The sequence below is a fragment of the Phocoena sinus genome, chromosome 5 (genome assembly GCF_008692025.1).
Source record: "Phocoena sinus isolate mPhoSin1 chromosome 5, mPhoSin1.pri, whole genome shotgun sequence".
Taxonomy (NCBI): Eukaryota; Metazoa; Chordata; class Mammalia; order Artiodactyla; family Phocoenidae; genus Phocoena; species Phocoena sinus.
Genome location: NC_045767.1, coordinates 66,655,611 through 66,669,467, shown reverse-complemented (window position 1 = coordinate 66,669,467; position 13,857 = coordinate 66,655,611). Strand labels below are relative to the sequence as shown.

The 13,857-nt window shown below is 43.7% G+C and overlaps 1 protein-coding gene across 1 annotated transcript in view; it reads right to left on the bottom strand.

The window, feature by feature from the left end:
• UCHL1 (ubiquitin C-terminal hydrolase L1) overlaps positions 1-11,056 on the bottom strand; it is a 12,182-nt gene extending 1,126 nt beyond the window's left edge. Inside the window, exons 1-8 of the mRNA XM_032632958.1 lie at positions 10,703-11,056; positions 10,571-10,582; positions 10,008-10,136; positions 7,083-7,233; positions 5,009-5,094; positions 4,883-4,930; positions 3,970-4,036; positions 3,020-3,078 (exon numbers count right to left, since the gene is read on the bottom strand). Of these exons, the coding sequence (XP_032488849.1) occupies positions 3,020-3,078; positions 3,970-4,036; positions 4,883-4,930; positions 5,009-5,094; positions 7,083-7,233; positions 10,008-10,136; positions 10,571-10,582; positions 10,703-10,735 (585 nt within the window). The 5' untranslated portion in view covers positions 10,736-11,056. The remainder of the gene's footprint in view (positions 1-3,019; positions 3,079-3,969; positions 4,037-4,882; positions 4,931-5,008; positions 5,095-7,082; positions 7,234-10,007; positions 10,137-10,570; positions 10,583-10,702) is intronic.
• Positions 11,057-13,857: the final 2,801 nt, after the last annotated feature.

Below are 13,857 nucleotides of genomic sequence, written 5' to 3'. Positions count from 1 at the left end.
AATGACGTGTTACTAATTCTAAGACCTAGATTACAAAGATTGGGAACAGAAAACTGACCCCAATGTTACTTGAGAAATTCTGGGGTTTAAATGACTTGGGATCAGAATATCAATCACTGTTCAATTTGTAAAAAGTCCAGTGCAAAGCCCCACCAACAATGTTAAATACGAGACCTTCAAGAGGACAGTGGATATGCTATGACAGAGAACAGTCACAGAACATCAGCTCCCAAGGCCTAAAAATCACCAACCTGATAATGAGTTGTGGTCCTGAAAAAGCATCAACCCCACCCCGGTTTTGTTTCTGCTTTGGAACCACTTAGAAAAACTGAAGAGGATCTAGAGTAACAGCTACATTTTATTCTATCAGAATTTTTAATATATTGATATCCCAGACCTGCCTTCCCCAAAGCCACTTTCCTTTAGGACCAATGCTGTTGATTAATGTTAAGGGTGTGCCTGTAAAGACAACAGCCATCTCCTACATAGACAATAAGCAGTGGCCTAATTCACTCAAGTTTAGGATACTTGGGTTAAGTTTATGGACTTTCTTACCAATTTAACAAGTTAATTCGGGGTATAGTTTAGACAACCTAAAACATCTCTAACCATATAGAACCAGCCTTACTTAGGATAAGAATTTCCACTAATTAAGATGCTATTTTCCACAGGGAGATCAGCTCGGTGCTTTGTGACTGCCTGGAGGGGTGGGATGAGGGTGGGAGGGAGGGAGGGAAGAGATATGGGAACATACGTATAACTGATTCACTCTGTTATAAAGCAGAAACTAACACACCATTGTAAAGCAATTAACCTCCAATAAGGATGTAAAAAAAAAAAAAAGATGCTATTTTCTAGTCAATTAATTTAAAATGTGATTCTGGTGTTTTTTTTTTTTTTAAACAAAAAAAGTTTTACCTTCCCCACACCTCATAAATTCTACTCACATAACAGTTTTAAGTGTCCTATGCAGAGCACATTTTATGGTACAGGCATACCTCATTTTATTTCACTTCATTTTATTGTGCTTTGCAGATACTGCAATTTTTTTTTTTTTTTTGGGCAAATTGAAGGTTTGTGGCAATCCTGCATGGAGCAAGTCTATCAGCATCACTTTTCCAGCAGCACTGGCTCACTTCATGTCTGTGTCACATTTTGGTAATTCTCATAATACTCCAAACTTTTCATTATTATTATATTTGTTACGGTGATCTGTGATCAGTGATCTCTGATGTTACTATTGCAAAAAGACTGACTCACTCAGATGACAGTTAGCATTGTTTTAACAGTATTTTAAATTAAGATATGTACATTGGTTTTTTATACATAATGCTATTGCACACTTAACAGACTACAGTATAGTGTAAACGTAACTTTTATGTGCAGTAGGAAGCAAAAAAACTCAAAACTTCTCTTTATTGTGATATCTGCTTTACTGCAGTGGTCTGTAACTGAATCCACAATGTGAGGTGTGCCTGTATTAGGATAGTGTTTGATAGGAGTTGGTATGTACCTAGGAAGCTTTATTAGATGGACCAGAATCTTTCCTCCCAATAGGTCATACCCAGAAATTCTGCCCCTGTTCTTATTCTCTCCCATAAGTGAATCCTGACTCTCATGCAAATCCCCATTCTGTTTCTCTAGGTCTAGTTCTCATTCCATGTCGCTGTTCTCATTTACCCCTGGTATATCCAAGAATTAGCTCTGACTGATCTCAGGTGTATATGACAGCAGGCTAGAGAAAGTGACTGTCCCTCCTAGGACTGCATAATTTGGTCCACTAGTACCTTGAGGTCATCAGGTCTATGATGTTCCAAAGACCGGTCTACTATAAAGGTAGTATTGTACAGTGGCTAAGAGCAGACTCTAGAGACAGACTGTCTAGATTTGAACCATGATTCTGTAGTTTGCCATTGACCTTGGGCATCACTTACCTCTGCACCTCCGTTTCCTCATCTGTAAAATGTAATACTAACTACCTCAGAGCATCATTAAAAGGAGTCCATAAAAGAGGTAACAAACTTAGAACAGCATCTAGCATGGAGTCAGCAAACTGCAGCCTGTGGGCCAAATCCAACCTGCTGCCTGTTTTTGTTAATAAAGTTTTAATGGAACACAGCCATACACATTCATTTAGACACTGCCTATGGGGCTGCTTTGGAGCTGTCCCAGCAGAAATGAATACCTGCAACAGAGCCCATATGCTAATACAAAGCCTAAAATATTTCCTGGCTCTTCACAGAAAAAGTGCCACCCCCCGTCTACACACAAGAAGCACGCAAAAAAGTTTAGCTGTTATTATAGCAAATGAAGTAATTATACCTTAACATCATTTTAAATTTTATCACAATTAAGCCATTTTCCTTTCTAACAGCAAATTGACTAAACTCTAGAGATTCATTTTTTAGAGGGCAGAGGACTAGTCTACCAACTCGTGTTCAGAATTAAGAGATTTCTGCCGTCACTTTTACCAGGACGGTTACACAGTTACCCTGGATCTTAAAGTTCTGGTCAGGCATGTTTTGAATTTTCTTCCTTTGACCTGTTAACAGTGGACCGACCGTGTGGGAAGAAAACAATCACAGAGGTAACTGCCTAACCAGAATCCATAGTATGCTACCTACAAGACTGACCCAAATCCAGCAGTCAGAGAGGGATTAGGAAAGGCTTGGGTTGCTGTTCCATGAGTCTGAGTCATTGGCTATGATGCATTCTGACAAGAGGACAAGAGTCACCTTAACCCCACAAGGAAATAAACAATGGCTTTCAGGCTAAATCTAACTGTGGGCTAAAGACAGCACGCAATACAGATTAGGCAGGGCTGCTCTAAAGGATGCTGTTTAAAAACTATTTGCTAAAAAATAAAGCAAACAGAATTACTGAGATGATCTTTAAGCCCTAAAGACTGCTCTCATCCCAGATGACTGACGCTATCTGTACCGAAAACGGTTTGCACTTTAGAACAGACAAACTGGCTAAAGAAATATGGGCCCTAGTGGAAATGGATTCCAAAGACTACCTGCAGCAGTGAGCCCTCTGAACTGGTGCCATGGTTCACCGGAAAAGGCATCCGTCCATCTGTAACGAAAAAGCCAGGCATGTCAATTTTCTCTGCACATTTTCTGTCTACTGTGCTTGTCCAGCTTAAAGGCAAGTTTTAGATTCTTCCAAATACCACTGCCACTCCCACAAAGGTTAGGCTGGTTATGAAGCAACAGGCTGGAAATGAGGTTCAAGTGTTCCTAGATATCCACCCCAGGCAATTCTAATCTAAAGCACCAAGACCACAAGACCACACAAGGCCAAACTAGCTACCCTACTAGAAGGGCTTGTGCCCATCTCTTGGGAAGGACCACAAAGCAAGTCAGAAGCAGTCTATGACGTACACAGAAGGTGGAGGGAAGAAAAAGGATCCTTGAGATTTCATTTGCCCCTCAATGACTGCTGAGCAGCCCCAAGTTTTCTTTGCCCTTGCTCGCCATAGGTAGTATCTTGGCTTGAGATGACACAGCTGCAAGTCTTTCTCCATTAAAAGGAGATGACTCTTCTTAATACAGAGATGGACATGTCTGAATTCTTTTTACACAAACCAGGTTGTGTTTAGGCATTTACCTCCTTCCAAAAGTATTCCTTGCCTGGAAAGGATGGCGGTGGAGACCTTATACTGGTGATGCTATTATAGTGGAAGGTGGAAAGAGAAAATCTGAACGTGTATACTTTGAACTGGCTGATCAGTTCTCTTTACTGGTTTGTGACTAAAGCCATTCATCCCGCAGGCCAGGTTCCTGAGGGAGGTGCTCTGGGTATGATAAAGGGTTAAGTGCCCCCTTGAGAATACCTCGGTGTTCTGGCTTCATAAACGGATATACTAAGTGCCACCATAAAGTCACACACCAGTACTGTAAGAGGAATTATGTCTGAGAGAATGCATGCATCTATGTTAGATTCCAAAACTGGAGTGAAACGTACCGAGTTCATAGAGGTGGCCATCCACGTTGTTAAACAGAATAAAATGAAAGTTCACTTTGTCATCTACCTGCAGAGTCAAGACAGTTTTTCGAAAATGAGTATTTTTTTATTGTAGTATAAACTGCATTTAAAAATAAAGCTGAAAGAAAAAAGTTAAGATATAAATGACATAACATTGTGTAAGTTTAAGGTCTACAACCTGTTGACTTGATACACATATTTTGCAATATGATTATTTTATAAGCAGAACTTGTTAAAAATAAATTCTCTAAGTAAATATGCTTGAACCAACCTGCCTACATATTAAATGATTATAGCGAATATTTATTTCTTATATACTAGGTACTATTCTAAGACCATTCAAGTAGACATCCTGTAACTCTCAGAATTCTAACACTTGCTTTTTACTGAGGAGGAAATTAAGGCTTAGGGAGGATAAGTGCTTCACCCAAGGTCAAGACTAGAATGTGACAGAGTCAACTGCAGTTATACAGACACTATCACTGACTTCAATCTAATTAACAGTTGACTTGAAGGCTGTGTTCAGATTAATGGTACATTTAAGTCATCTAGAAACTTTTAGTCCTTGTTGGTCCAGCTTGCTCTCCAATAGACTGAGAAGAGTATGTGAAATGTTCAGTTATTAAGATGGGTGCTACTCAATTAGACCCATTTGGATCTATATAAAACACTACCAGCCTGAATTTACTCAGGACTGTGTCAACTGCCAATCAGATATTTTGAAGAGCCATTTCTATGAACAGGTCTGGTCAAAGCATTATTCTGGTAGAATTTTCTGGCATTCATCAGCCTTGGGTGGAAACATGTGCTGTGTTCCAGTAAGAGGTTCTTGCACATATTTCTGGGGAAACATGGGTGACACCTGGACAGCCTGGCTCTAACTTGTATTTACCCGACACTGGCCTTCCTGTGCCACGGCATCATGGGCTGCCTGGATGGCCTGCAGAAAACAGAGAAGAGTTAGCACGAAAACTTCCAGAGTTATTGAAAATCGATGCTCTAGAAGTTGTCTTCCTACCTCATTCTTTTCAAAGCATTTTGCTCTGTCTTCAGGGGACAACTTCTCTGTTTCAGAAAGAAACTGTTTCAGAACTGACCCATCCTCTTTAAAAAGAAAAAGAGAGAGAAAAGAAAAGAAAATCATATGTTAGTACCGGTCTAATGCAAATGGTTGCAATTTATTGCTGACTTAAGCCACTGCAATAGTCTGTCACATGTGGAAACCTGACTTTTTACCATGGCCTCTGAGGATGTGGATGAGCGAGGTGCCTCTTCCCCAGCCTCTTTTTCCAACCGCTCCCCTCTCACTGCATTCAAGCCAGAGAACTCTCAGTTCCTCCAGCAGGCCAAGCTCTTCCTCACATCCTCCCTGTCCCCTGACCCCTCCCCACCTTCCACCTCACCCTCACCTCTCAGATCTCCTACCACCTCTGTTACAGCACTGATCCACTGGTAACATGTATTTGTGAGACTTTCAGTGCCATAAAGGCAGGAACTGTCTCGTCTATTGCTCTTATCTACAGCACTTAGCAATGCACAATTAATGTTTATTGCATACATAATGTAACAATAACATTCTCATCTATCAATATCAACAGTTCTCAAACCAAGACTTTTATTTCAGGGTAGAAAATGCAATCTTAGTAATATGGTTATCCAGAAAGACTTCAACCTACAGATCTTAAATAGAAATACAAAGACCCTAACAGTCTGGCCTAGAGACAGCTAACTAGCTGATGGTTGGCATAAGCATTTTGTCATTGCTCAGTATGGATGAGTCTAGGACGCAAGAGCAACTTGTATTTCAAAAGACCTCAATCTGAACTTTCAGCTCTAAACTTAAACAAATGTGTTAAATGGGGACCACTGAAAATCTGGAAATTATAGGAATCCTCTCAACTTTATGAGGAGGGCTGTGACTCAGATTAAGCCGATGGCACCTTCATGACCACGTTTATGGAAGAGTTACAGTATCTGTGACCTCAGGAACACAGTATTCTAAAAGAAGTGACACTTACTGCAGAAGAAATAAAAAGGATCAAACTACGACTTTTTAATGACTCGCTCAAGTCAATATTTGAAAAAAGCAACTTCTAGAAGATCTGGACCTTTGTGGCCAGATGAGCCTTTTTTTTTTTTTTTAATTTCAGAAGTATACCAGGAGTAGAATCTTGGCCACAATTCCCTTGTTTAAATTAAAAAAAAAAAAGGTATTTGACCTGCTACAAGCAACAGCATGGACTGTTAGTTGAACTTATTCAATTCTCAGCCACCCCCATCCACTGTCTAAATCAGGAGTTGGCCGACTACTGCCACCTAATAAAGTTTTATTGGAACACAGCCACATCCACCGCTCTACATCTTGTCTATGGCTGCTCTTGCTCTACAAGGGCAGAGATTATATGGCCCTCAGAGCCTAAAAGATCTACTCTCTGGGCTTTTAAGAAAGTTTGCTGACCCTTGGCCAAAATGATACACAATGCCATGTATTTTAACATATTTCAATGCTGTTACTTGCGCTTCTGACAACTTAAGGGCTGAGACTCATCTCTTCTCTATCCTCCATGGCATCCACTGGAGGCGAGCTAAAACTCCTGACCCAGCTTTGTTCACAGATGGATCTCTCAAGGTGCCAGCCTGCGGCTATGCCTCCCTGCAGGACCTCGCGCTGTGTCCTGCTGCTTTAGGCTGTTTTGGTTCTCCTGTTGCTTATGAGAGACAGCACCATTAAAGAAAGGTCCTGAAGGTTGGCATTTTATGCCTTAACAGCATCTCTAATTCTTTAGAATTGTCAAGACCAGCAGGAGGATCTGCACATGAAGAGCCCAGGCAGAGAGGCAAGTACAAAACTGCACTGTCACCCGCCCCGCCTCCCCAGGTGGAGGAAACCACACTATGCTTCTTGGATGCGCTTCCCTTCCTCAAAAGGGAGGACCGATGAGAATTCACCCACTGATTCTATCTGCATAAGTAGATTTTCAAAAAAATCTAAGGCAATGGCTTTGCCAAACAGAGGCTTGGGGGTGTTGGAAGGAAGCATTACAGTTAATTAAAGGTCAACCAGAGGATGACTGGCCTCAAAATCCACTCACCGAACTCCAGTTTGTCCTGATTATTGGCCACTGCATGAATGAGTCCGATGGTTCCACAGGAGTTGCCAATGGTCTGCTTCATGAAGTACACCTTAGGACTTACTTCCTGTCCCTTCAGCTCTTCAATCTGTTTTTTCCTGAAGTTCTCATGCTGTGAGTGCAAAAAAAAACATTTTTACATCTCAAAATGAAAATGCAAAGAACAGACAGCAGCACAGCGGGTTCTACCACCTAAATGGAAACAGAAGTGGGAAATGTGACCAGGAGGCCTTGGATCTAGGTGCTGGCTGGTGCCCAGAGAATGGCCCGTCTGCCACCCACGCCCACGCCAGCCCGTGGGGTTCTGACACTCCACCCTGATGCTGCAGTGCAGTAGCGGCCTTGGATATTGCCCAAGACTTTGTCTAGACACCACTGCAACCTTTTAGCTTGAAATGGATGGCGTGCTGAAGTCAGAAAAACAGACAAGTTCGTTATTTTCCTCCTTTAACACTGAAGACTTTCACACAGGCATTCCAATCAAGCGCTGGGCAGTTGAATGCCCAAGAACACCAGCTAGTTTATATCTCACTATTCTTTGAAGTTCTACTTCTATTCTGCCCAAATACATGTCTCTTCAAAAACAAAACAATACAAAACTTAACTAAAGAAAGGAGCAATTTAAAGAAATTAACTATTCCCTCATCCTTTTTTAGGAAGGAAAGACAACTGGTCTGGGGTGTTGGACTGTGATTTCACAAAACTTTCTCATCCTACAAGAAGATGTAACTCTTGTTTGTCCTTGACAACTATACAACTTGAGGAGACTGGTTTCCTCAAAGCATTATCCCTTTGTACAGTAATATAGTGGGCTTGTCTGGCCCTTTCACTAACAAGTTCTAAAGACCTTAAAGGTATGACTGCTCAGTTAAAAGCAGGGTGCCGATGCTACAGAAACACTAATTTCTTACTACTGGTATAAACCGTACGGAACCCGAGAAGTACGTACATTTCTAGTTCTAGCAGCCTTGCATTACTGTCCACAGAACTGAAGTAAGCCTCGTCTGTGGTACCATCAGAGGAATAAGCTCTCTTGTCCCACGAGATCAACTTAAACTCCAACTCGTAGGAAGTTCTAGCATCATGTATCTACCTACTGGATCCTTGAACTGAGCTACTCATTGACTGTTAAGGATTTTCACTTTTCTAAAAAAGGTTTAATTTTTTTGTAATGGGATAGTGTCATCCTTTAGGGTTGTTTGAGCTCTTGCATGCAGACATTTCTGTAAGTATTTCATGATCCCTTAAAAATGTGTTAAAAGTAGTCCATTTAGGATTTCATAATATTCTTAGACAAAATTAGATGCTTTCTAAATTAACATTAGCTTGTTTGGAAGTCAACCTATAAACCTCGACTCTTCTTTGAATTTGCTTCAGTATTTAGCCCAATAGGTGTTTTGTGCCACTTAACAGGCATTCCGTAAATCTGATAGATAGAACTGGAGCGAAAAGAAAGTATCGAGCTCTTTTAAACATAAAACGTCCTACCCAGAATGTTCTACTAACCAAGATCTGCTTGATCCAGCAAAATGAGAGCAGTGGGCTTTTGCAAGACAAACGCGCTGCACCACTGCCTCCCCAAGGCCTTGTCTTTGAGTGCTGCTGCTCAAAAACCTCCGAGTCATCATGGTTCCTCTAATAAGAAACCTCTGGGAGAGGCTCAAATGAGAGAGAGAACATTGCATTTGATTTGATCAATAGGGAAGCTAATTTGACTTGCAATTATTTGGGAACTCCATTTTCACCAAGTAAAGGCTTTGGCAATAACAAACGTGTCAGTGGGACTATCCTAATAGCTTTAATAAGTGTTTTTAACCCACAATACTTAGCCCATTTACTAGGACGAATGCCTGGAACTTCCCATAGGGCTTAGTTTATGCTGAGGATGCTTCTAGAACCCCCGGCATTAGGATGGTGCTTCAGTTTAGCTCACTCTGTTTGAAACGATGCCGTATATACTAATGCCCCAAGTTTCACTAAAGCAAAATTCAACCACTCCTCAATCAGGGGTCGAGTGGCAGCAATAGGAGATAGACAAAACCATGCCAATTAGTGGGATTCCACACATCCAAAACAATTACCCCAGCTACCTTTTTATATCTGATGCTCAGCCTTTGAGGTACATATATACTTGCACACTTGCAGGCAGAAGACCATCTAAAGGGAAATGAAAAAGCATTCCCAAGACTGGTCTAATGCCCACCTATTCACTTAACTACAAGGTCAGAGAGGAAAGAGGTTGAGAAGTAGAAGGAGGTTCTCACACAGGAACCACACACAAATGATTAAGCTTTAGAAAAACACATTGGAGAAACTAAAGACCAAGTGTGTACGTTGTAGGGAGTGGAGGGTTGGGAAGAAACCCCTGAACCCACTGAAGACCCAGGCAGCAGAGGTGGAAAATTAAAGAACCTATTGTTTTCTTGTGGTTTAGGCAAGCCCATCCCCCTCCATTTTACAGCAAGGTGGGAGTCTGAGAACCAAACAATAAAACGACACGTCACAGCCATTAAAGGAGAACAACCAGCCAGCCATTCCTTGGCTCAAACTGCCAAAAAGCCTAGGTTCAAACGGCACTCATGAGTAGGGTGAACTGTCTTCCTGGATAACTGGGATGATGGAACTGAGATACTGCTTCTCCTCCAAATTCAAGGCAATACTCGATGGATGAACGACCAGGCAATAAACTCTGTTACAACAGAAGCCCAGTGAGTAGGTACCATGAAGGTGCGAGTTCCTCCCTCCATCCGCCACAAGGAAGGGGCAGTGTGCCAGCTCTGGGCGCCCAAGCCAGGACGGGAGGAGGGCCTGCACCGTCCTCAACGCCTCACTCCGGTCTAGGGGAAGCGCGCGCAGCGCCTGCGCATCCCGGGCCCCACGCCCTACCTGGGCCGTGAGAGGAAAGAGCAGCAGCAGCGCGCAGGCAGGCGCCGGCACCGAGCCCAGAGACTCCTCTTCCAGTCCCAGCACGTCCTCGAAGCGCCACTGGCCCGCAACCCCCAGCCGGGCCAGCACCTGCGGGGAAAAAACATGGCGGCCAGGCGCGGAGACAGGCAAGTGGCGGGCACCTACCGGGAAGCGGGGCAGGCGGGGCGGGCTCTGCGTCCTCGCACCTCTCCCCGGGCCTGGGAGGAGCCCGGCCCCGCCCCGCCGCCCACCCAGGCCGAGCGCAATGACACAGCACAAAGCGCGGCCCACACGTGGCTCCCGCGACGCCCGGGGCTACCATCTGGGCGTAGCCTCCTCCATCCCACCTCTGACCGGTTTCGCAGTTACCGCCGCCCCCGAGGCAGGGGCAGAGTGAGGGCACCCCGGCCGCGCCCCAGCCCCGCCGCCTCCGGAGCGCGCAGGGCGCCGCTCGGTCCCTCAGAAACAGCCGGAGCCGGTGGGCGCCTCCGCCTCAGTGCTCCCGCGGGAGGGAGACAGAGGCAGCCCGAGACGTCACTCACTTTGTTCAGCATCTGGAAGGCAAATGCAAAGAAAAAAAAATGCAAAGATAAAAGCAGTCATTGATACCGCTAGCTGGTGAGGGCTGACCCTCGGCCCTGCGCTCCCCGAGTAAAAGTACACCTGATGCTCACCTCCGGGTTAATCTCCATCGGCTTCAGCTGCATCTTCGCGAACAACGGCAAGAAGCACAACCCAGAGAAGAGGAAAAACAGAGAGCGGAGACGCCCAGGCTGCAGCTATAAAGCACCGGCCTGACGCACTTTGGATGCCTGCGCAGGGGGAGCAGAGGCAAAACCAAGCGAAGAGAAACGGTCAGTCGCAGCCAAATGGGCACGAACCCCCCCCCTTGCGCAGCGCTGCGTGGTACGGCCAAGCCCCCAAACCTTGCAGTCTCACTTGCTGGTGAGATAATCTGGTGGTTGTGGAGATGGGTTTTGTTGGTGGGTGTTCCTTGAGCGTGTGGAGCAGTCCTTTTGATGGAGTCTGATTTTTTGTGAAGTTTCTGGAAACCCACACTTAAGACCATCCCAGTTACCTGAAAGCTTAGAGTCTGAAGCATTGAGAAAAAGCCCAAATTCAACAGGTATATATTTAATATGAATATAAATCTAGCAGCAGTTTGCATTTGACCTTAGATAATTCATCCTCCATGTTAAAGCAAACCAGCACCGAGGTTCGTTTTTAATTGACCGCCTAGAATAAAACATAGTCTGTAATATAGCACATATTGCATTAGTGATGCTGATGTAATGTGACTCCCAGGGAAGAATTGGTTGGTCTTGGGGAAGCAGTAGAGACCTGGGGGATGTGGCTGTAATACGACACACAGAGAAGGCAGGCTGTCGGAGACTTTAGGAAATATATCCAGGGAAAAAGACAGGTATAATTTCAAGATGAGAGGCTGTAAAAGGAAACGCACTTTTTTCAAGGAATGGGAGGCTTTGAAAAATAAAACATTAAGTTCACAATAGAATGCTCCCAGTGAAGAAGAAAGGTAATGGCAACTTTAAAAACCAGTGTTCTCTAATGATCTCAGGTGGGGTTTGGGTTTTTTTCTACCAGCATATTCAAAAGATGGAGACAAATAGCATATGCCTAAGAATGAATAAAAAGTGGAACAAAATCTGTAAGAATAGTGCAGGAAAACAAAACCTCAGAATGAAGTGGGGCTTGCTGAATCCTAAGAAAAGAAGAAGGTTGGGTATTTTTTCACTTATGCTCAGAACAAGATAATGATGATGGTGAAAGAATAGACTTACTGTTTAGGGGATCCAACGTTAAAAGATGACATAGAGAAGGGAGGGGATCTGCTGTTTTTGAGTTATTACCTCTACTGTGGATCAGATTTTTTGCATGTCATCTCACAACCCTTAGAGAAGCCAATGAAGAAACTCTTCGTAGTGCAGTTTTACAGCTCAGAATCTGTGGCTTAGAGAGGTTAATTTGCTTTAAGGTCACAACTGACCTTCCACTTCTATTTTCTTCCCATTTTTACCATCAGAAAAATGACCTTCACACAGAACATGAGAGAGGAAAAGACATTAGTAAGGAGAACTTAATGGATGAATTTTGTGGTATGTAAATTATGCCTCACTAAAGTCGCTTCTTTAAAAATAGAAGACTTGGGCTTCCCTGGTGGCGCAGTGGTTGAGAATCTGCCTGCTAATGCAGGGGACACGGGTTCGAGCCCTGGTCTGGGAAGATCCCACGTGCCGCGGAGCAACTAGGCCCGTGAGCCACAACTACTGAGCCTGCGCATTTGGAGCCTGTGCTCCGCAAAAAGAGGCCGCAATAGTGAGAAGCCGGCGCACCACGATGAAGAGTGGCCCCGGCGTGCCGCAACTAGAGAAAGCCCCTGCACAGAAACAAAGACCCAACACAGCCAAAAAATTAATTAATTAATTTTTTAAAAAATCCAAAGCATCGCTCTCTGAAAAAAAAGAAAATAGAAGACTTGAAAGTCTTGACAAGTGAATAGTAGTACGAGAATACCTGGCTATGTTGAATGAGTTCTTGCCTTTAAGACTGAGACAAATTACATCCTAATTTACTTCATTTTTTCAACAAATACCGATTAAGCACCTACTGTGTAATGGGGATACAAAGGTGAACAAAGTAACTTCTGTCATTGAGCTCTTATCAGTAATAAGAGTGGTGTGAGAGGGAGTAGAGTTCGGGAACGCTTAGCGTAGAGAATCGGAAGGACTTCCTGAAGGAAGTGACGTTTAATATAAGGCCTGTTGGACCTGTAGAAGTTAGCAGTTTACAGTTATTGCCAAAATAAATAGTAAAAGAAATAATGATAACTAACATAATATTGTAGATCAACTATACTTCAATAAAATTTTTAAAAAAGAAGTAATGAGGGACTTCCCTTGGTGGCACAGTGGTTAGGAATCCACCTGCCAATGTAGGGGACACAGGGTCCAGCCCTGGTCTGGGAAGATCCCACATGCCACGGAGCAACTAAGCCCATGCGCCACAACTACTGCGCCTGCACTCTAGAGCCCATGAGACACAACTACTGAGCCCACATGCCACAACTACTGAAGCCTGCATGCCTAGAGCCCATGCTCCGCAACAAGAGAAGCCACCACACTGAGAAGCCTGCGTACTGCAACGAAGAGTAGCCCCTGCTCGCCACAACTAGAGAAAGCCCGTGCGTAGCCACGAAGACCCAACATGGCCAAAGATTAATTAATTAAAAAAGAAGTAATGATAACACTTTCAGAAATCTTTGTTAAAGGTAGTCACTCATTCACTCAACTAATATATATATATTGAGGGCCTACTATGTGCCAGGAAGCATCAGAGCAATGAATAAAACAGCTCCCTGCTTACAAGAAGATGCCAGAGACTAGACATGAACAAACTGTATCCTGATCTTTTTTTAATTTTATTTATTTATTTTTTTGCGGTACGTGGGCCTCTCACTGTTGTGGCCTCTCCCGTTGCGGAGCACAGGCTCCGCGGCCATGGCTCACGGACTTAGCCGCTCCGCGGCATGTGGGATCTTCCCAGACTGGGGCATGAACCCGTGTCCCCTGCATCGGCAGGCGGACTCTCAACCACTGCGCCACCAGGGAAGCCCTGATCTTTTTTTTAAAAAAGAGGGGAGAGCCAGGGGAGAATGTATCACTGAAACTGTAGACCAGGAGATTCGATATCAATCATTAGCCAAATTCTAGGACTCATAAGTAGTGAATTCTTTGAAAAAATAGAACGCTTGCATTTTGAAGAAGTTATGTCTGCCAACACTTACCTCCTTTTCTTTTGGGCTTACTAG